The sequence below is a fragment of the Aythya ferina genome, assembly GCF_964211825.1.
Source record: "Aythya ferina genome assembly, chromosome: Z".
Lineage (NCBI taxonomy): Eukaryota > Metazoa > Chordata > Aves > Anseriformes > Anatidae > Aythya > Aythya ferina.
In genome coordinates this window covers 35,776,406-35,799,681 of record NC_140299.1, presented here as the reverse complement: position 1 = coordinate 35,799,681, position 23,276 = coordinate 35,776,406, and the positions used below count along the sequence as shown (strand labels likewise).

At 37.4% G+C, this 23,276-nt stretch overlaps 1 protein-coding gene across 7 annotated transcripts in view; it reads right to left on the bottom strand.

Annotated features, from left to right (window-relative positions):
• CNTLN (centlein) overlaps positions 1-23,276 on the bottom strand; it is a 202,876-nt gene that overhangs the window by 63,008 nt on the left and 116,592 nt on the right. For all 7 annotated transcript variants that reach the window (XM_084504846.1, XM_084504849.1, XM_084504851.1 and 4 more), the window contains 5 exons: positions 15,312-15,361; positions 10,167-10,249; positions 7,046-7,566; positions 4,252-4,426; positions 593-686 (listed from right to left, as the gene is read on the bottom strand). In XM_084504846.1, coding sequence (XP_084360972.1) covers positions 593-686; positions 4,252-4,426; positions 7,046-7,566; positions 10,167-10,249; positions 15,312-15,361 — 923 coding nt within the window. The remainder of the gene's footprint in view (positions 1-592; positions 687-4,251; positions 4,427-7,045; positions 7,567-10,166; positions 10,250-15,311; positions 15,362-23,276) is intronic.

Below are 23,276 nucleotides of genomic sequence, written 5' to 3'. Positions count from 1 at the left end.
GCCCTTCAGAACACTATTTTTGCCTATAAAATACTTTTCTAGGATACCATACTCAAAACTTCTCAGTAAGTGAACTGATAAATTATTTCACTTAACCTGTAAACGCTTGATGTTTCTTTTCTAAAGTGCCAACTCTGCAAACTCAACAAGGACTTGAAAGTTAAATATGGCTCTAGCTTCTGATTGGTATTACCAGAAATAAAGACTTGGTAACAGATTTTTTAAGGTCTAAGCCAAAATACAGTTCATTTTGTTCCTTGACTATGTTGGACACAGAGGGAAAGTAAGAACAAGAAACAATGAAAAGCCTTATTAGTTTAGTCAAGAGATTCAATAGGCAGGATTTAGTAAATACAGAAAATAACTCTGCTGACCTAAAAGATGTTTGATGGTCACTTTTTGTGAGACAATTTCATTTTAAAATAATGACCTGAAGCTTTGAAAATGTGCTCATGTAAATTTAAAACAAGCAAATCATGCAGCAAATAGAAACCAAGTTTGTGTAACATAATGGATGAGGTTTTGAAACATCATTCAGGAATTCTTTGTCAATCTTACTTATGAACTTGCCAAAAATATATAATATTCCTACCTTTGCTTAGAAATGATGGATAAGCTGTTATGAGATAGTAGATCTTTTTCCTTTTGGATTGCAACTTTTCCACGTCTTTATTCTTTGAATGGATCTAAATAAAAAACAGAAGCATGAAGCTTACTATCTCTTCCTAATGGCACATCAGCCACAGAACTACATCATTTTCCAGTTTTAATCAAAACAACAAAAATTATTTTCAAAAATATACAAAATTCTTCTGAATTATAATTTGAAAATCAGTTTTACACCATCAGATGACAAAGAGCACAAATTTATGTCTTTCCCATCAATGTGGAAGAAATAAAAAACTGTTAATCATAACCCCTTCCAAAGAATCCCCAAAAAGAAAAATGGAGTGCATGTTAATATCTACAGTATTTTTTTTTAGATAAGGTATGAATTTTTTTGTATACAAAAAGACATGTACTATTTGAAAACCTACAATATCCCTTTTTTTTTTCAAGATATTTAAATGCATTAAAAGGAATAGTGATATTATTTCTAGAGGGATAAGATCAGATTAGACACTAATTCATAATGGGAAGATGCATGAATATAAGTGCATCAACTAATGCAAACCTGTGCTTGTACAGTTCAACAAAAATCAACTGCGTATCTTTTAAATATGTCTCTATTTGAAAAATAAGGTATTTCCTGAACCCATAAGATGTTAAATGACAGAAACAGAGGTTGAAGAATGAGCATGGCTTACACCAAAATCAACGTACTAGTTCCTTCACTTTTAAATGCTTGGTATATTTTGAAACATGTATTTTCCTGAAGCTTGCAAAGTTTATCAAATTTTTCAGTTGATCCAATTAATTTCTATGTGATATAATGCGATGCATTGAATATGAGCCAGCAGTGTGCCCGGGCAGCCAGGAAGGCCAACTGTATCCTGGGGTGCATCAAGCACGGCATTGCTAGTCAGTTGAGGGAGGTCTATTTTGTGCTGGTGTGGCCTCACCTCGAGTACTGTGTGCAGGTCTGGGCACCACAGTACAAAAATGACATTAAACTGTTGGAGAGTGTCCAGAGGAGGGCAATGAAGATGGTAAAGGGCCTAGAGAGGAAGATGTACATGTACATGTATGAGGAGCAGCTGAGGGCACTGGACCTGTTCAGCCTGGAGAAGAGGAGGCTGAGGGGGGACCTCATTGTGGTCTACAGCTTCCTCATGGGGGGAGTGGAGAGGCAGGTGACCTATTCTCTGTAAACACCAGTGATAGGACCCATGGGAATGGTGTTAAGCTGAGGCAGGGGAAGTTTAGGCTGGACATCAGGAAGAGGTTCTTCATGGAGAGGGTGGTTGCACACTGGAACAGGCTCCCCAGTGAGGCAGTCACTGTACCAAGCCTGTCTGAATTTAAAAAGCGATTGGACTGTGCACTTAGCCACATGGTCTAAACTTTTGGGTAGACCTGTGCGATGCCAGGAGTTGGACTTGATGATCCTTATGGGTCTCTTCGAACTTGGGATATTCTATGATTCTATGATTCTATTTCTGGAAATACTCATAATTAAAGGACCTTTTCATCAAATGTATAAGGGTAATTAGGAATGAATAATCTGTTAATTGCATTGAAAAAAGTACCAACATTCCATGGTAGTTTAGCCATGAATTCTAGATTTGTACAATTTCCACATAATTTGAAGGACAAGCAAATAGGATGTGCGTGGGAAAAAAAAAAAAAAAAAAAAAAAAAAAAAAAAAGTCTGTCTCTTTTGGGAATGCTCTTAATCAATTCTATTTTTTCCCGTGTCTCAAACGCAACAATGGAAACTCGTACTAAGTCCCTATCAGTATGGCTAGAGGACTGTACAGCACTGAAGACATGTAAGGTATGACCAGTGATGGTCTGAGACGCTGATTATATGTCAAGGAGACATGAGTTCTCAGCTGATAACCATACATAGCTGCAGTGAAAAGATGGCTATCTCCACTCTAGGCCACAGCTCTGCTAACTTCATGAGTTTAGAGAGTGTCAACGACTCCTGATACCTCACAGAGTACTATGTATTTACAACATATGGGGCAAAACTGAGAAAGACTTTGTGCCATTACCAATCTCACCTCCATCAACAGACATAGCTCAGCACTTACAAGTTTTGTGTAAGGAGCTTTTCTGGCCTTTTGTGTGAGAACACCACTACCCAACTGGAGTGATTCCCTCAGAAGGGATTTAAGATTTTTGTTATAATTTTTGCTGTTTGAAATACCGGTAAAAAGTCTACTATGGTGCAAGGAACACCAAGAACTGTCAATGCTAAACCTTTTTTCAGTGCCGTCTTCCATGCTTTTACAGTAAGACATGTTTTCAGGTGCTTCTCCTGAACCTCCGCTGAAGCATACATACCTGCTTAGCACTCTTGTGATAATTCTTGTGCATGCTCCATATCCCCCAGTCTCTTAAAGAAGTGTATCAGAATACTTCTGTCTTTTCCAGTAGGAACAGACAGCAAATACAATACAAGCAAAAAGAAGAGGTACTGGCTGTGTCTAGATAGCCCAGCCTCAGCTGGATGCACTGTCCTGTAGATGTTCAGTTCATGGTGGCAGGAGGTAACAGGAGTAGGACACTATGACAGAGTTTCACATATATCATATACTCATGATCGAATATTGTGTATTCCATACCAACAGATAGTTGCAGAAGAATTTTCAATTTTCCAGCTTTTCTGACAGAAAAATATATCTTCTCATAAATACACACAATCAAGAACACGTAATGAGACCAGAGAGTTTGTATTTATTTTAAAATTTTGGAAACTAAGAAAAGGTAATCTGTTTCCAAACTCTTTATTCTATCACCGAACATAAAGAATTTCAAGGTCATTTTCAAACAGCAGCAAGTTATTCAGTATCCCAGTTCTTGAACTAAGAACTAAGAGTGTCTGCTTGTGTTTTAAATTCCAGGATTTAAAGTAATTTATTTGGGCCAACACAGGAGGGTAAAATTATTAGATACTTTTCTGCAGTCCAAAAATGAGTCATCTGTTACAGATTGTATGGAGCTTCTAAAGATATGGGAAACAACCAGCTGGCCCTGTTCTGTCAGAAAATAGCATATAGATGTCAGGAATGAGACGAAGGGTTCAAACCCCAGAAATTAACGTAAGTGGGCTAAGCGAAGCTGAAAGCACACTTTGCTCTAAAAAGAATCTCCTGAACAGAGCTAGAGCCAAAAGCATCCAAGATGGGGACAACTCTTTCTGAACACACCAAATTAGCAGAAAGATGTTTGTGTCTGATAAGTCATCACACCATTTTGCTAGAGGAAGACAGAGATGTTGCTATTTCTTTGTTACAGGCTATGTCACCCTGTTCTGTATAGCTTAATGAAGAATTAGAGCTTAATGGGATGTCTGAGGCATTCTTTGTCTTGACAGTGAGACAGCAGGACTAGCTTACAGCAGGTTTACATTTTTTAATCAGCTTTTACACTCCTGATATATCCTCCAAATTCTTTGCAGACTAATTGTTCAGAAAATATTCTAAATGATAATGAAAATCTACCCACTGAATACGTGCAAGCAGATTTTCTTTCCAGTTTACAATGAGAGTCAAATTAATTATGAGGGGAACAGCAGTCATAATACTAACTATTAAACTTCAATACTCTGCACAGGAGAACAAAACAAGTTACATTATATACCTTTTTATTATACCGTTGGCTTTTGCCTTCTAAATGAGCAATGTTGCAGGGCTTTTGACTGTCTTGTATTTGTTTTTTTCCCTGTTGCTTACTTCTGTCTGGCACAGGATCAATATTTTGCACTGTCTTCATAATCACTGTTTCCAAAGTTTCAGAAGCTGGTATTTCAGAGTCACTAAAACAGCACATTAGGGAAAACAATACAAAATTAAGCTAAACATTAGCAATTTCATTTAAAAGTTCCAAACAGCCAATAAGCAAGCACACAGAAAATACCACATGCAAGAAAAAAGAGAAACTAATATAAAATCTGAACAGTACTAATGGTACTAAGTTGACTTATTCAACAGATATCTAGAAATATAGAAAGGAAGTAATCTGTCTTATCAGGTCAACCCAGACAAAATGAGTTTCACTATACAATGCATGGAGTTCTCAGACATTATCTGTTTCTTAAACAACAGCTTTTGTTAGTCTATAAAAGTGACACATTAAGAACTGCTTGATAGTACTTCTAGTTGGTGAATGGTGGACTAAAATACACAAAGTTTCCTCTCTCCTTCATTTTCACATTGGATAGGAAATCAAGAAAATGCACATTACTTCATTGAATAACATTTTGTTTCAATTGAACTTTATTTGTAGCATTGACTGAGACAAACTCAGAAACTGTACCTCACTGAAATCTCTATCTAGCACCCCTTTGGAGTGCTTTTAAATTCTGTGAACTCAGCATTCTTCCTATTTAAATTGCATGCCAGACAGAGAAACTGGATGTGAAACCTATGCTCTACTTTAAATTTCTCCTTAAACTTGTTATTTGTTGTTAAAATATCAATGTCTTTTTAATTTCCAGTTTTTCATGTCCTTGCCTCAGATTACCTTTTTTTGTTTTTTTTTTTCTGAATCAGTAAAGTCTCTCTTAAAATACGAAGTCTTGGACATATCACCTTCTATATCATCAATGGTTATTCATCACCTTTTGTGCAAACACATTTCTGAAGGAATCTCTTGACTGAAAGCAATTTTGATTTGTTACTTTTTAAACCAAGGCATTTAAAAAGGCACAACCGAGTTCAAACTAGGTTGCACCATTGTGAAAATCAATGATTTACAGGTGGAAGCTACTTAAAAGGCCTGAAAATGAAGAGTTTATATGGGAACACGTTTATCCTTTCCCATACCCATACTGACATACTGGTATGTCTTATTGAGTGGCAAAACCAGAAACCAATGTAGTATTTCGAATGTGCCACAGTAGAATAGAAATATTTCTAACTGTGTGTATTTTTTTTTCTAATTTGAATGCTTACAAGGAATGTTTTATTTAGAAAAAGAAAGGATTGAATCTAGAAATTCAGAGACTGTTACTACTGATAAAGAATAGTATTTATTAATCATACTAAGAGGACTCTAAATGAAGATATCTCCCTCAGATGTTGGGAATGACACCTTGAAATATCACCTTAGAAAATGTTCATTTATTTATGACAATATCTCCTAACCTGATACTTGTATAATTATCAAACAGTAAGGATACCTATGCCTAGCCAGCAAACAAAGCCATACAGACAATTTTCACTTCATTTCAAACTTAACTTGAAATGACAATTTGTTTGTTGAATTTTGTTCTTAAAAAGCAAAACACAGTAAATTGAATAAAAAGCTCATTAATTGTAACAGAAAAAAAAAAATAATTTTTTTTTTCTGTAAAATCAGATCTGTGGGATTAAATTTAACAGAAAAACAAACAAGCTTGATATTAATGACAGCAATGGACAAATTACATAGTATTTAATTTGTTTTCTCTCTCCAGATACTGTGTTCAGGATGCCCTATTTTGCATGGGGATTTTGCAGCAGAGGGGCTTCATTTGCCACTGCTGATTTGCTCTATATGACATACAAAGCCAATGTGAATGCTACAAAGAAGATTCCATATTCTTTATCTCTGCTAGCTTCTCTGTATTTTAGGGGTAAATATAGCCTTAAGAAATTTCTTTACATGTTTCTTAGTACAAAGTATTGAAAGAAACGGTGTGATACACAGTCAGATAGGGGCTTACTACTGGCTTCAAGTGTGTGTGGACACACAGAAGCAAAAGTAAAAATCCTAAATATTTATGAATTTTGCCAGTGCAATTTTCTGAGGGCCTTGTGACTCATGACTGAGATTCTATGCAGTAACAATTACCTTTAAAGAACTAATTTTTAACCATCATTCAATTAAAGTTAGTACAATGACTGTGCATAAAACATACATGAAATAATTAGTGTGGATGGTTCTTAATTTAAAGGATGTTAAACAGCTTGTAGACATCTGCTAGCAAGCTGAAATGGGTCATTCAAAATTTATCTAACTAAATTAAGGGGAAAAAATGTTTCTCCTCCCGGGTCGGCATGTCACAAGATAACTAAACTGACTTAGTAGGCTTGCCTGGGAATCCTTAGCTGTCAGTGGTGAATATGCAAAGGGCCAGCAAATTAAATCAACCTGCCAAACTGTCAATTTCAAGCCTCATGACTGCATGAAAATAGCATCACTGGAAGAAATCAAGCATTGCCTTCTTTTGGGTTTCCTGGCACCTATTCAAATACTCATGCAGTTGTGGCTAATTTTGCATGCAAATTTCAGTCAATAAGCTCAGAACAAGACCTCCCAAGATATTTCAAAGGATCTGACAGTATTTTTTTTGAATACCAAATCAACAGTAGTTGAAATTCAATCTCCATTTGCTAGTGCTTTACATATGCACAGTGTCCCCTCTACAGGGCTAAGTTAATGAGAGCCGTACCTGCTTTCACTCACATCCTCCCAGCCGTCCTTACAGAAGTTCTCAAATACATTACTCATAACCTTGATGGACTGTTTGAGAAAAGCTCCATGATGTCCCAAAGAGCTCTTTTTCTTGGCTGTTTTTAATTTAACCTTGGTGCCTGTTATCTTGCAATTACATTGCCCAGAGGTTGCCACTGCTTTGGCTTCACCCAGCAAACACTTCAGCTCCTGCATTTGACTCAGCAAATCTTCATTTTCCTTTCTCAACCTGTTAGCTTCTGCCACTTGCCTCTTCAAACAAGTAGCTTCTTTTTCCTGCTCATCAATCACTGCCTGAAGTTCTGTGTTGTCTCTTTTTATTTCACAAATCTGCTTAAGTAGCTTTTCCAGCTCTCTTTCTCTTGTGTCTGCATCCTCCTTTTGCACTTTTAAAGATGATTTTAAATCATTTTTCTCCTTCAATAAGTCCTTATTTAATTCTTTCAGTTTCTTTAATTCCTCTTCAGTAATTTTGCATCTTCTTTCTAGTTGTTGTACCTAACAGAAGTAATTCAAACATTCATAATATTTTAGCCTATCCAGTAGAGAAAAACCTGTTTCAAAACATATTTATTATATGACAATAATATTACACTAAGCACAAGGACAAAAGCAATCTAAAGTACTTAATTTAAAAATAATTCTAACATAGTGCAAATGAATACATTTGAGCTGCAATAATACAGCTGTTGAGCAAAGGGCAGATGGTAAAAGAAGTTAAAATTCCAGGCAAAGTGACACAGAAGTTTAAGTATGCTAATGAACGTTCCCGATGCATCTTGAGCTTGTTACTGATTTGGTTATACATACTAATTGAATTTAAATAAACACTTTAAGGCAAACTATTTTGAAATACAGACAATTTTGCATTAGCTATCTAAATCAACATGTTCTTGGATGTGTTATAAATATACAAAATAGTTGATCTTCAAAAAAATTGTAGCAAGAGATGTTGGAAGTTCAGCACTTGACTATGAAGGGTGAAATGCATTTTCTGCTCACAGAGAGGGAAAATCTATCCTATTCTAATAAAGCACATTTAAAGCTTCTCAATTATTTACTTCTAGGAAGCATATTCTACCTATATAATGCATATACTTTGTTTCTGAAGTTCTTTGAAGTTTATATGTATTCAAGGCTATGATCAATAAACTGTCTCTCAATGTTCTTCAGGACTATTTGCTCAAAGTTATTCAAACTAAACCTCACAATTTTCAGAAATAAGGGGAAACTTCAATTTCAGCAGATCCTAAAACAAACATCAGTTCTGTGAGATGTCCTCAGAAGCTTGCAAAAGCCATCAGAGTGAGTTTTGTGCTCGATAAACACTTAGTCATTTTGGAGAAATACTTCTGGGTAGTTTTGTAAAAGCTCCATCCCCACTCTTTCACTACAGGAATTAATTCTATTCATTAATTTTTATTTTTTTTAAACTTAAAAAAAAATCTATAAAATGGATATGGATATAATTCAGATAAATGAGAGGTCTCAACACAAAGGGAGCAAAAGCTGCTCAAACTTCCTATGTGTTTGTGAAGTTGATACCAAATTTTTGAGTTTGATAGCAGACATTCAATATGCATGCATATCCATTGCTATTTTCTTTGGCAGAAATTCATAGCACTCTCACAATGAACAGAGACTGTCTTATGGTTACATAAACTTATCAGATGAAATCAGGAGTAAAAGGATTTTTTGCACATGCTTCAGTGAAATCAAGATTTATGATTAAACTACTAGTTTTTCTTTTCCTCTTCAATGGTAATGAGTACCAGTACCTTTCTTCAACCACTTTCCTAAACTGAGATTCTGCTATTGTTTTCTCAGATCTTTAGAGGAACCTTTTGCGCTCACTAGCACTTAAAGTCATGTATGACAGCTGCAAGGAAACAAACAATGAATAGCTTCTACACCTATCCCTAAGGAACTATCATAACTCTGTATATCCATGGAGATAAAAATTATGTAGTAGTTGGCAAATAAAATTATAGTTCTGAAATATAGATGATAACCAAGCATAAACTGTGTGACATTTCAGATGGTAGTATTCAAATTATTTCAATTACTCACTCTACCTTAAGATAAATGAATGTGAGCACTTCCTATTCTGTGTGTTATTATTTTAACATGATGTTTGTCATTCAGTAATAACGAGATGACAGCCTTCATTGCCTGACCATATGGCAAGTGTTACAAGTATATGCAATCACATCATCTGCTGTAAATTACCATACTTCCTACAAGTTAATTCACAAATAAAAAACAAATAGACATACCCAAACTGACATTCAAAGTTATAGATTTGTTTTTATTCAATTTAAGAATGCTTTTAAAGATTTATAAGTAATTAAACAAATATTGTTTTGCAAAATGACAAATAAAAGGTATAATACTGTTTGAAGGATGTCTTTTCTTTGCAGTAAACAAAACATATGGTAAAATACAAGTGAGCCCTCTTAAGTGAACACCTGTTAACATACTAAACTACTTGTGTATATTACAAATATCAATACAAATAGCAACTAGTTAAGAGCATCTTGTTAGCATACAAAGCAGAACATGTAGAATGTTGAGCAGTAAAGATTACATACGCATATTTGCTAAGCCAGAGAACATGAAATGCATCCTCCACTATTTTGTGAAAAGTGATAAACCCACAAATGTAAAAAATACGTGCATATGCAATGTCCTAAATTTTATATAAAACAAGCAGGGAATTTATCACTATTATGCATCTGTTTTATTCTGTTACATGTGATCTCTGTATATTAATACCTGCTATCATGTAAAGTTAAATACTCAGCAAATGAAATGCAAAGTTCTGAACTTAGAAGTGGCAAATGCTAAAGATAATGAAACTCCTAATTTTGATAATCTGTCAGCTTCTATTATTTTACCTCTAACCATACTTTTAATTTACTGCAGTTATGTCATCCACATCCACAGCTAATTCATGAGAATTCATTTTTGACACAATTTTGTAAATCCATATTTTTGAATTATGAGAGGAGACTCATGGCCTAAATTCATGAGTAACAGCTTATATATATGATTCTTATGCTAGAATTTAGATCTATTTCCTGGGGTTGCTACCTTACCTTCTGTAACCTCTGATCGGAACTGTCTTTCTTTGGAGTACTGTTCTTGACCCCATCATCTTCACTACTTTTAAAAAGTATATCTACAAGAGAATAGATAATACATCCCTAGCAGAGAATAAATAATACAATGTGACAGCTAGCATTTCACTAAAACAATATCTAGATATTTTAAGGAAATGAATTCTTCTGCAATTTTTTATAATACATTCTATTTTCTTGACAAGCATTTTGGTCAGTTTTTAAAGAGTGACCTCTTTTCAAAGTGTTCTGTCACGTAATTATGAATCTTTGCAGCATCACAGTATGTTTTTTTTTCAGGGTGCAAGCTTTTTCAAAGGTACAATAGATCTGCAGGTTAAAGATGCTGTACTTTCATTCCCATTTTTATTCCTTTATAGACTATTCCCTCTATGGCTTAAAAGCAGAATTCATTGCCTTTTTATCTACACAGTCACTACCAGTTTTGTTCTCTAGGTCTTGTCCCCTGCTAGGAGGATCAGAGTGATTGGTGAACAAAGCAAACAGTAACAGAATTAGGATAGATGAAAACTTTAAACCCCTTTTTTGTTAAGTGAAAGATCATGTACTTCACCAGATAAATCACGCAAACCTTTCCATTGTAATGCTGTGAATTCATAACAATTAGAAATTGATACAACTAATGAAAATGAACATGACTCTAAGCATCACTCTCAGAGACAACTATGTACTTTCAGTATAAAAAATCACAGAAGAAAGGACAACCTAAAAATTACATCTATATTCAGAGAACAGGATGTTAAGAAAAAGTTTATTAGTACGTGTAGTAAATCAGAAGTAAAATATGTTCTATTTAGATTTGAACTGAGAGCTTACCATTCACAAATTTCTCACTGCTTACAGAAAAGAGCAATTACACACCTCAGAAGGACCTTTTTAATTAGAATATTAAAAACATTCAAGAACAACAACAATAACAACAACAAAAAACACAACACTGTAAAAGCACCATAGTATTCATGTTTCTCTTCTTCCCCCCAAATTAACTTTAAGAATTAATCTTAAGGGATAAGTATCTGTGCCACATGGTGAAGGTCTGCTTTAGAAGTATCATTTCAAACTACCAGCAGACACTGCAGGTCACTTAAAAACTTTTGATTTATAAACAAAGGAAGTGTAGAAGAAAACAGTGTTACTCTCTGTAGATTCACAATCCTCTTGATATAAACAGTGACTAACAAGTTTGTTAGAGTGAATTAGACCTTTCTTTTGTCTTTGGAACATGTCATGGCCAATTAATACTTCTGTATTCATGAAATAAATGGAGCACTATTCTAAAGATAATAAAAGCTGAAAAAGGTAAAACTATGCATCTGGGGAATATGTACCTTTACCTTGATATTAATATGTTAGTTCCCATGTTATTTCAGACTACAGTCCCCCAGCACAGTGGTACTGCATACATTTACAACATTCTTTAAGTAACACACAAAGATAATATGAACATGCTTTTCATCTTTTTCTAAATATTCACTCATTTGAATGTCTGCTGTAGCTTTTATATCAGCATTTACTATAATCCAGTGGAAAAAAAATAATAAAAAAAAAGATTTCCCATAGTCAAAGAAACTGATCAAAGCACACAAGGTGTTATGTTTATTATGTGGATGTATTAAAATAAAATTTACAACTCTATCTATAAATAAACATATTATATGCAGGAGAATAAAGAATACTACTTCAAAATAGAAAAAAATGCACATATTCAGTATTAACATAGAATTCAAAAGCAAAATAAATAATTAAAAAAAAAAAAAGGCAAAGGTCACTGATGCATAACCCTTTATATTAAGCAGAAAATAAATGCCCTATTCAACCCTTTCCTCACCTCCCTCCTCTCTCCTCTCCCTCCTCCGCCCCTCCCCCCCCCCTCCTTCTAATTGATATGTAATTGTTCACAGGAAATGGTTAGGGAGGCAATGAAACTGTATTGCTTATAATTCGGTGCCTGTCTAAGGCAGCAGGAAGATTCATCACGTTGGTCTGTTCAGTAAGATATAGGATCTACCTACCATATTCCTACTAGAAAAAATACCAAGTTATCCCTCATGGGATAGACCCCACAAGTCATAAAACCCACAATCTCCAGTCAGCGAATTATGATGGCCTTACATAGGTAAACTTAGGTCCCACCAAAACAAAATAAACAACTGTGCAACAAAACACTTCATTTCTAATTAATAGTCACCAAAACTGTTCATCAAGTACCTTGGCATGGCTGCCAAGATGGTACTTGCACAAACTCCTTTTACAGAGAAAAAAAAAAAAGCTACCAGATTATTATTTTTTTTTTAACAGAGTGGTGTCAGTCATAGAACACCTACGTAAACTCGCAACGGAATGAGATTCTAGACTCAAGAATGCACCAAGGCAGAAAAGCCACTGTGTTACTGATTTCACAGAATCACAGAATTGTAGGGTTTGGAAGGGACCTCAGGAGATCATCAGGTCCAACCCCGCTGCCAAAGCAGGTTCCCTAAAGCAGGTTGCCCAGGTAGGCATCCAGACGGGCCTTGAATATCTCCAGAGAAGGAGAATCCACAACCTCCTTGGGTTGTTCCCATGCTCTGTCACCCTCACTATGAAGAAGTTCTTTTCAGCACCATCGTGTGATGATGCTGAACTTCCTATGATCCATTTTGTGGCCATTGCCCCTTGTCCTGTCCTCACAGAAAGATCATTGTGAAGATCAGAAGATGAGAAACTGTTCTCACTTATAAACTGGGAACACAGCAGATTGAGAAGGACTCTCAAAATGAAAGAAGTCTTTGAACCACCTCCCTAAAGAGACAAAGGGACAACAGCTTACCCACTTTTAATAAGGTGATAGCTATTTTTCTGAATGGGAATAGATGGACCTATTTTCCTGCTTTTGGAGGAACGGGCATGAGTCAATGCCAACACATTCTCTACAATCATGCATGTATAATTATGTGAACAGTGAGGCAAATATTTGGATTTCATGAATATTGAAAAATAATTCACATCAGCAAAATAGACAACTCAGACAACTGAGTTAGAACAGGCAGAAACTGGGAATGACAAGAGTACTTTCATTTTCCCCAACTTTCATTCTTGGCCAGTAGGGTTTGAAAATGGTACAAAATGCAACAAAGGTATCCATCACCTCCTGACAAATACAACTGATATCCAATCAAGTAAAACAATAGTCCCTAACATTTTTAATCCAAAGAAGCTCAGTTGCTTTTTCCAGAATTTACTCCTTGATGTTAGAATGTCTGATGGAAACAGGTAGCTGCTAAGGTGGAGGTGAATTCCATCATCGTTTATAAGCTGGGCAATTTCTTGTCAGGTTTCCTTTTAGAAAAGAAAACATACATTCCCAGGCTGCAAACAAGTGTATTCAGGCTATATCAAGTTTGGTCTCTCAGCAAATGCCAGATAACAGTTAGGACATTTTACTTTCATTCAGGAAGATGAAGGGACTTAAAACCCATTTTAGGACAGAGGGTATATGGACCTTTTTCGTTCATGACCAAGAATTTCTCAAAAACACTCATTTATGCTCTAAGACAGCCATCCAGCCTCAGTCTTTTTAGCATATTCTTCCAGAAAATGTCAATCAACTGATGAAAGTGTCTACAGCACTGCAATATCCTAGCATTTGCAAAAGGAACAACATGGAAATTACTTTTTACAGACTGGATGAGTAAGTATTCTTTTATACCTCAGTTGGTAAAAGTTTGGAAATGAATGGAATCAACTCAGCCTTGAGTACTAGGAAAACATGTTGCTTAATGCATATCATCAGACATGATTTTGTAACTTAGCAAAAGAAAAATCCAGTTCATCTAAATGATACAACAAACAACAATGAATAAGGATATATTTTAATCTAGAAAGATAAGGAAAAAAAAAAAAAAAGACTAGCTGCTAAAGCACTAAACATGTCAAGAGCTGGCAGTTTCTGGGATCTGACTGTTTTTTGGAAACACATGGTTATTGCTCAGCAGGCCCTCAAGTCTTTCTCGCTGCTGGTTGCCTTTCCACTTCTCTCTGTGCAAAGACTGACTAAACTGGCAAAAACAAAACAGAGATTTTTAAAGTTGGCATTTGAAACCTTCACTAGGTTCCTTAAGCTCTATCTGGGGCTGTGAAAGTAACATATATGAAGTAACACAAAAGAAAACAATGACGTTCCATCATTAGCAGCTGAAGATTTCCACTAAATCTTATATGATTTATAAAAAAAATAAAAATAAAGGGAAAAAATATTTTTGTACATTCAATTGCCTGACGTTATAAAAAATAATGAAACAGAAAACTGCAGAAAAATGAGATCAAGAATGGTGAGGCTTTATTTCCAAATCATGGCTCTTTAGTATAGTACTTCCCCAAAACTTTTACTCTCTCCTTTTGAATTGTGCAAAAGGAATTCACCACATACCCAGTTGAACTGTAACTATGCATTGTTGAACACTTCTCCCAAAGCATTCAAGAACAGCAAATAATACACCGAATCAGAATGACAAAGAATCTGTGGTAATATACTACCTATCTGACTAGGAAAGAACAACCTTCACCGAACCATCAACTACTGTACAGTTTATTAAGTTATAACAGAAGTTATCCATGAACAATTCTTATAAGATTTCCACCATTCTAATTTCATTTCAAATCCACATACTTTGTGAGACTAGTATTAAAAAAGAAGTCTGAATGAGCATGAAATTTCTGTATCGTTGTACTGCAAAACACATTTCAGATTCTGGTGAAAGCTTCATAAACAAATAAACACGTTTTAGATTTTACACACACATACATATATATACACAGATATTTTAAACATAAAAAAAATAATTTTATATGTTCTGCACACACACAAAATAAATTTAACAGTTTATGCCTATATGTAAAAATTATTGATTTCATAGGCATATGGGAGACCTGAGGGAAAGCATACTTTTAAATAAGACTATGTATTTACAAATAGAAAATGCACGTTCAAGAAAAGGAAAAAAAAAAAACACATTTGGAGCGAAAATAACCTTAAGACTAGTATTTCTATTAGCCTATGTATATACATATAAAATACCTGTTTCTTGTTGCAAACATAGTTGAACTCCTGTATTCTAAACTTACCCATAGATTGGTGTACCTTCATCTGATCTAATTCCTCTTCAAGATTTAGTCTTCAAAAGAGTAAACAGAAAAAAAGTAAGAATGATGAAACAACCATATATCTGCCACTGAGACTATTAAAACAAAATTAAACCAAAACCACGTAAATATATTGAGGGGAAGAAGTTGTCAACACCCAGGAACTCTTCTAATTTGATGACACCCAGCATACTTCAAACATAAAGAGCCATTGGTACAATAGCTCATTAAAACTTATAAACCTGAATTTATAAAATTCAGATGTAATGTAGGTGGTAACATACACTAAAATTTTCAGCTAGTCCTTTTTAGGTAAGGAAATACCAGAGCTAAAAACATGGAATCCTGTTTGTGGAGGAGTAAATGGTAAGCCTCAGGGGAAAGCACAGTCCACCTTATACGGATAAATCTTACCATTCCTCTTTGTCCAGAAAAGGTCTGTACTGCAAATCACATGAATTACTGAAGTGGTGTTTAATGTTTTATAAAATTACTTATATATAAAAGTTGCCAGGATAACAATGCTAAAGCTTCAAAGTCAAATTGGGAAATGCTAGAATTAACCATATTACTTCGAATGGCTCATTTATATTTGTGTTTTCTGACCTAATCTTTAAACACATAGTTGTAGACTATTTTAGCAATAAGACATGACCTTTTTTAGGTTAGGATCCTACAGAACAGATAGCAGTCATTTAATATGCAGAATGTACTTAAAATATAACCTCATATCCTGTACACATACACATTATTGTAGGTCTGCTCTGAAGGCTGGATTGCTGATCTCCTCACAGCCTTTTTTTGGTGTACTCAAAACAGCAGCAACTAAATGCTTCATAAGAGATTAATTTTCTTTACAAAATCCCTCTGAGATGAGACAAAAGAAAATCAGGACAAAATACCTGCTAACTTCAGGAATGGGTTTAAAAATGAGTCTTCTGTTTTTTAAAGCACTTTATATGTTTAACGCTTCTCTCAGCTGTAAATCTAGGTACTGCAATTCACATCCCCCAGTCTCACTTGGAAATCATCATAAATACAAAGAAAATGAGAAACACACACACAAAAATAAAGTAACTTGCTTTGCATGACACATGACTACAGCTATTTTGAGGATCACTCAGCTTCACAGGTTGACTTTCTTTGCTCTTCACTCATTCTCCATGCCTCAGTCATCATTAACATTGTAATAAATGACCACAGTGGCCTTTACCCTTACACTAACTGCTTCTCATTGCAAGCTACTCACCTTGTGAACTGAATGGCAAGCTACAGACTTGTAAACACATTGCATATATAATTAAAGACTATATTTAATATTGTATGTTCTCTATGTACAGAGAACAGGAGGCTGGTGGAGGCTGGTGACAACGGGTGTCCCTCAGGGGTCTGTCTTGGGACCAGTGCTGTTTAATGTATTCATCAATGACATAGACAGCGGGATCTGTCTCACTTGCTGGGAGTGCACTCACTTGCTGGGAGTGCACTCTCAGCAAGTTTACAGATGACACCAAGCTGAGTCGTGTGGTTGATACCAAAGAAGGAAGAGATGCCATCCAAAGGGACCTGGACAGGCCAGAGAAGTGGGCCCATGTGAACTACATGAGGTTCAACAAGTCCAAGTGCAAGGTGCTGCCCCTGGGTCGGGGCAATCCCAGACATGAGCACAGACTGGGAGAAGAACTCACTGAGAGCAGCCCTGCAGAGAAGGACCTGGGGGTTCTGGTGGACAAAAAGCTCGACATGAGCCAGCAGTGCATGCTTGCAGCCCAGAAGAACAAACAATACTTGTAAAAGATTTTTTAAAATAGTAAACATATACAAAAATTTTTAGAGTGATAAGAGAGCTGGAAGCAAAGAAATAATCTGAAATAAGTAAAGGCATAAGTTTATTCTGTGAATATTTGAAGCACTTCTAATTAAATTCATTTGTCTGTGAAACAGACTTCCACAAAAGTTACGGTATATCTCAGCTGGAAATATTTCAGACTAGCCTAGAGAAGAAATTGCATGGTATAATACAGGATCCAGTCCATATAAGTCATTGAATGGCTTGCATGAATGTTAGAAATGGGCCCATGGGCCATCCATGGGTCCTGATGGGACAAGAGAGGTGCCGGAAGACTGGAGGATAGCCATTGTCACTCCAGTCTTCAAGAAGGGCAAGAAAGAGGATCTGGGAAACTACAGACCAGTCAGTCTCACCTCTGTTCCTATAAAGGTGTTGGGACTTGTTCTGGATGCCATCTCCAAGCAATTGGAAGAGAAGAAGATTATGAGGAGCAGTCAGCATGGATTCACCAAGGAGAAGTCGTGCTCGACCAACCTCGTTGCCTTCTATGATGGCATCACCAGCTGGGTAGATGAGGGGGGAGCAGTGGATGTCATCTACCTTGACTTTAGCAAGGCTTTCAATACTGTCTCTCATGACATCCTGATAGCAAAGCTGAGAAAGTGTGGGATAGAGGAGTGGACAGTAAGGTGGGTTGAGAACTGGCTGACTGGCCGAGCTCAGAGGGTGGTGATTGGCGGCGCAGAGTCCGGCTGGAGGCCTCTGACTAGCGGTGCTCCCCAGGGGTCAGTGCTGGGTCCAGTCTTGTTCAACATCTTCATCGACGACCTTGATGAGGGAATAGTGTGCCATCAGCAGGTACGCTGATGACACAAAGCTGGGAGGAGTGGCTGACATGCCAGAAGGCTGTGCTGCCATTTAGCGAGACCTGGACTGGATGGAGAGATGGGCAGGAAGAAACCGAGTGAGATTTAATAAGAGCAAGTGTAGAGTCCTGCACCTGGGAAGGAACAACCCGAAGTATCAGTACAGGCTGGGGGACAACCTGCTGGAGAGATGGACATGGGGGTCATGGTGGATGACAGGTTGGCCATGAGCCAGCAGTGTGCCCTGGTGGCCAAGAGGGCCAATGCGATCCTGGCGTGCCTTAGAAGGAGTGTGGCCAGCAGGTCAAGGAAGGTGATCCTCCTCTACTCTGCCCTGGTCAGGCCTCACCTGGAGTATTGTGTCCAGTTCTGGGCTCCCCAGTACAAAAAAAGACAGGGATCTCCTAGAAAGAGTCAAGTAGAGGGCCACTAAGATGATACAGGGCCTGGAGCATCTTCTCTATCACAGAATCATCTAGGTTGGAAGAGACCTCAAGATCATCGAGTCCAACCTCTGACCTAACACTAACAAGTCCTCCACTAAACCATATCACTAAATTCAACATCTAAACGTCTTTTAAAGACCTCCAGGGATGGTGACTCCACCACTTCCCTGGGCAGCCTGTTCCAATGCCTAACAACCCTTTAGGTAAAGAAGTTCTTCCTAACATCCAACCTAAAACTCCCCTGGCGCAACTTCAGGCCATTCCCCCTCGTCCTGTCACCAGGCACATGGAAAAACAGACCAACCCCCACCTCGCTACAGCCTCCTTTAAGGTACCTGTAGAGAGCAATAAGGTTGCCCCTGAGCCTCCTTTTCTCCAGGCTGAACAAGCCCAGCTCCCTCAGCCGCTCCTCGTAGGACTTGTTCTCCAGGCCCCTCACCAGCTTCGTCGCCCTTCTCTGCACCCGCTCAAGCACCTCCATGTCCTTCTTGTAGCGAGGGGCCCAAAACTGAACACAGTACTCGAGGTGCGGCCTCACCAGAGCCGAGTACAGGGGGACGATCACCTCCCTAGCCCTGCTGGCCACACTGCTTCTTATGCAAGCCAGGATGCTGTTGGCCTTCTTGGCTACCTGAGCACACTGCTGGCTCATATTCAGCCGACTATCAACCAATACTCCCAGGTCCTTCTCCGCCAGGCAGCTTTCCAACCACTCATCTCCCAGGCTGTAGCTCTGCTTGGGGTTATTGCACCCCAGGTGCAGGACCCGGCACTTGGCCTTGTTGAACTTCATACAGTTGACCTCAGCCCAAAGTGTGGGAGACAAAGGGATTTGGCCAACCTCTCTTTTCAGTGGTTTGTGGGGACAGGACAAGGGGCAATGGCCACAAAATGGATCACAGAAAGTTCCGCACCAACATGCAAAAGAACTTCTTCACAGTGAGGGTGACGGAGCACTGGGACAGGCTGCCCAGGGAGGTTGTGGAGTCTCCTTCTCCTTTTGTTTTTTGCCTACTTGGGCAACCTGCTCTAGGGAACCTTGGCAGGGGGATTGGACCTAATGATCTCTTGAGGCCCCTTTCAACCTCTACATTTTTGTGATTCTGTGATTCTGTGAAATGCCCAACTGAGTCATTTGACCAGGGCTGGATCCATCCACCACCAGTGCTCTGTCTCCAGCAGAGGCAAAAGCAGATGTTACTTCAGGAGAGTGCAGAAGCCTAACTATTTCTATAGTCTGATCCCCATTTTTCCATACTGAAAATGGCACCTAAGCACTTCCTTTTTTTTTTCTCTGCTTTAACTGGCTCTCTGTTGCTAAAAGTATCTCCTCCAATCCCACAGAAATGTGATTTCTTTATAGCCTTTCATGTGTAGCCTTGTCAAAGGCTTTTAGAAAATACAGGTTAGATTTTATCTATGTGGTTACTGTCACCTTTCTGCAATTCCAGTAGGTTAAGAAAACAGAGTTTCCCTTTACAGAAGTCACACTAGGTCCTTCCCAACAAAATTGAGTTGATCTGTGTTCATTGATCTCTCTCCCTCTCCTTCCCTCTCATTTTAAGGACAGACTGCCATGTTCCCAAGTATGGAAGCAGTCAGGCTTACTGGTCTGGAGCTCCCTCTGGAGCTCTTTTTGTAGATGGGATTTAACAGTGGCAACATGCCAGTCCACTGGCACAGTGGCTGTTTACAATGAGGTTCCAGTTCAGTAATTTCATACTTGAACTTCCTCATACTCACTGGGTGTGAAGATATTACCATCAAGACATTAACAACTGGCTTATCTACTTGGCCTCATTATTGCTGTATGGTTATTTCAAACAAATCTAACACTTCTGGTCTATCTACTAGAAAGAACAGAGGGGCTGTTGACATTTTCCTAGCATCTTCATTAGAGAAGGCTGACAAAAAGATTCACTGACATGCTCTTTTATGGCCTTGTAATCCTAGTGTATCCTTTTACACTGTTACCATTAAGCAAACCTAAAAGTTTCCTAATTGGCTTATTTTTCACATCATTTAAACAGAATTACACTGACGTAGTTTAGGCATCCTTAAAAAACACTCTTGAAGAATTCTTTTAGCTTTCTCATCTTTCTTCTTGCCTTTAAACTGACATTTTTTATTGGTTTTCCTGTTTGCACCAAAACAAGCTTAAGCTTTAAATGTTGTGTTGTGTTTTTTTTTTTTTTTCTTTTCTATGTGGTCCACATAAGCTACCCAGTTGAGCTGATTTGTTTTTAGTTTGGTTGATTGTTTTTATTAACTCTTAAAAAAAAAAATTGCAATACATATTTTAGCTGGGTTTCCAATTTAGTACCTTTCTTAGCAGTCTCCAATTGTCTATAGGCTTTCTATCTTGGTATGGGGGGGAAGACATGTCTATTTGCTTCATTTTTGTGTGGTTCTCTTTCTGGAAAGTGAATACTGGCAGCTCACTTGATTTGGTCTGCTCTCTTCTGCTAGTATTTAAATATAATTTAAATATATATACATATATATATATATGTAAGAGGCAAACCTTGAACCCACCTTCACTAATGACCGGATATGGGGAGCTACATCCGGTCCTTGAACCCACCTTCACTAAGGACCGGATATGGGGAGCTACAGGCCTCACCTCTGCTCCTAGGAAAGTTACAAATCAAATCATCCTGGAAAATGTTTCAATGTTTCTAGCCACATGATTGTCAGGAAGATGATTCAAAATAGACAGTATGGATTTACCAAAGAAAAATCTTGCTTGACTAACTTGACTGCCATCTAGAAAGAGATGACTAGCTTTGAGAATAAAAGGAAAGCAGGTACCCTGCATTCATTGAATTTGTCCAGGCCTCTGAGAGAGCCTCCCACCTCGCACCTCCTTACTGTTAAACAACTGAGATGTAGAATTGCAAAATAGGTGAGATTGCTGGAAAATTTTCTGGACTGCCAGGCTCAAAGGGTTATGATCAAAAGTATCACTCACAGGGATCCATACCAGAGCTAGAACTTTTTAACGTCTTTACGAAAAACCTAAATGATGGGTTAGGGTACCTCCCAGCAAGTTCACAGATGATCTACAGCTTAGAGGAGCAACTGAGGGCTGGACAGCTGCTGTTCAGGAAGACCTCAACAGGCAGAAAAAATGGGCTGAAGGGAACCTTATGAAGCTCACCAAAGGCAAACTCCTGCCAGAACAACCCAGTGCAACAGTACAGCCTCAAAGACCTCTAGGTCTGAGCAACTAGTTGAGTATGAGTCTACAGCATGCCTTTGTGTCATCTTCAATCTTACTATGACTTACTTACTATTAGAATATAGGACTTTCATTCAAAAAAATACATACTGCTGCCATTTTTCTGTAACAGTTGTACAATACTACACTTAAAAAATCCTTTTTATACTGTACCAGTCTCTAACCATGTAATCCTACTCTGTCGTTGCTGCAAAGAGGGACTACAACATTCCTGGGCAACACTGTATCCCACAGATTACATTCCTTCTTCCAGGTCTCCAAGATACCTAATGTCTCAGGATTGTCACCTGATGCCAAAAAGTCCAGCTGATTTTTTGGCTTCTAGCAGTAGCATAGACGTCCTTGCATATCATTTCTTCATTCTGTTGCTTAATAAGCCAGTCAACAAGTAGTACATACAATATCTTTAGAAAGCCTTCCTTATCTTTTGTGACCTCCCACTAACAGCACCAGCTTCCATCTATCCTTAAAAGAGTCCATTTGATACAGACACTTTCTTGGTACAAAAGGATGTACATAGACAGCAGGACTCATCTCTTTGTGGCCTCCCCATCTAAGAGAACATATTCCTCCATGCAACAGCACATACAGAAGATGTCTTCCATGTAGATAATGATACATGTACACATCACTGTGTAACAAACTGAAATAATTACATCCACTAGTGGGACTGCTACCTGCATCCTGAGCTAAATATTTCTTAAATCGAAGGAAGCTTATGCAGATACACCTTCAATTTCTGATCTAATTACTTTCCTATCCTATCCTTATTAGCTAGTGAACTGTTTGCTTGGTTTATTTAATCTCTGAAGTACTAAAATCTTTCTTTCATAAACTTCGTAATTCTTCAATGCAGAGATAATGCTACTCAAGGCCAGCAAAGTTAGCATTGAGCTAAGAATTTAAGTAATCTAAGAACATATTCTATACTGATTCTTACTCAATCTTTTCTTTCTAAAAAATAAATGTACTACAGCATGACACCTTCAAGCCTTATCTGCTCCAAAACTTTAAGACAAATACAGTGCTAACAAAAAAATAATGTATAATCTGTATGGTTTTGGTGAATACCACATTAATTTTACAAATTCAGAAGATGACACAGGAAAATACTAATTGCTGTCTCTTTATAACACAACTGTCTACATTCAACTATTTATTTTTTATTATTCATAAATCTTTTTACATTTCAAGATAAAAAGCAGTGCAATACCTGCAACATGAACCACATACAGAAGCAGTTAGCCCTTCCTTTTTTTTTGTTGTTCCCAACTCAGCAGTAAAATGTGCTCTTACACATGTGAATATTTCTTGACACACTACTCTAGCTAGTATTTGTATATATAAAAAAAGCATCTGTCCAACCTAGTTCAGTTGTCTACAATTCACAAAAAGAATACTATAGCCTGCATATTTTGTTAAAAGAGAGCAGCTCAAGAAAAAAAGAGGAAAGGATGTAATCTGGTCTTCTTTGCAGAGGTAGTATGATTGCAACTTTCCCCAGGAACAAGTGAATATGATCAGTTGGAGGAAGCATCAAAGAAGGGTCAAGTGAGAAACTTTCTGAGGAACAAGATGGGACTTTGAGGAATTCAAGGTAAC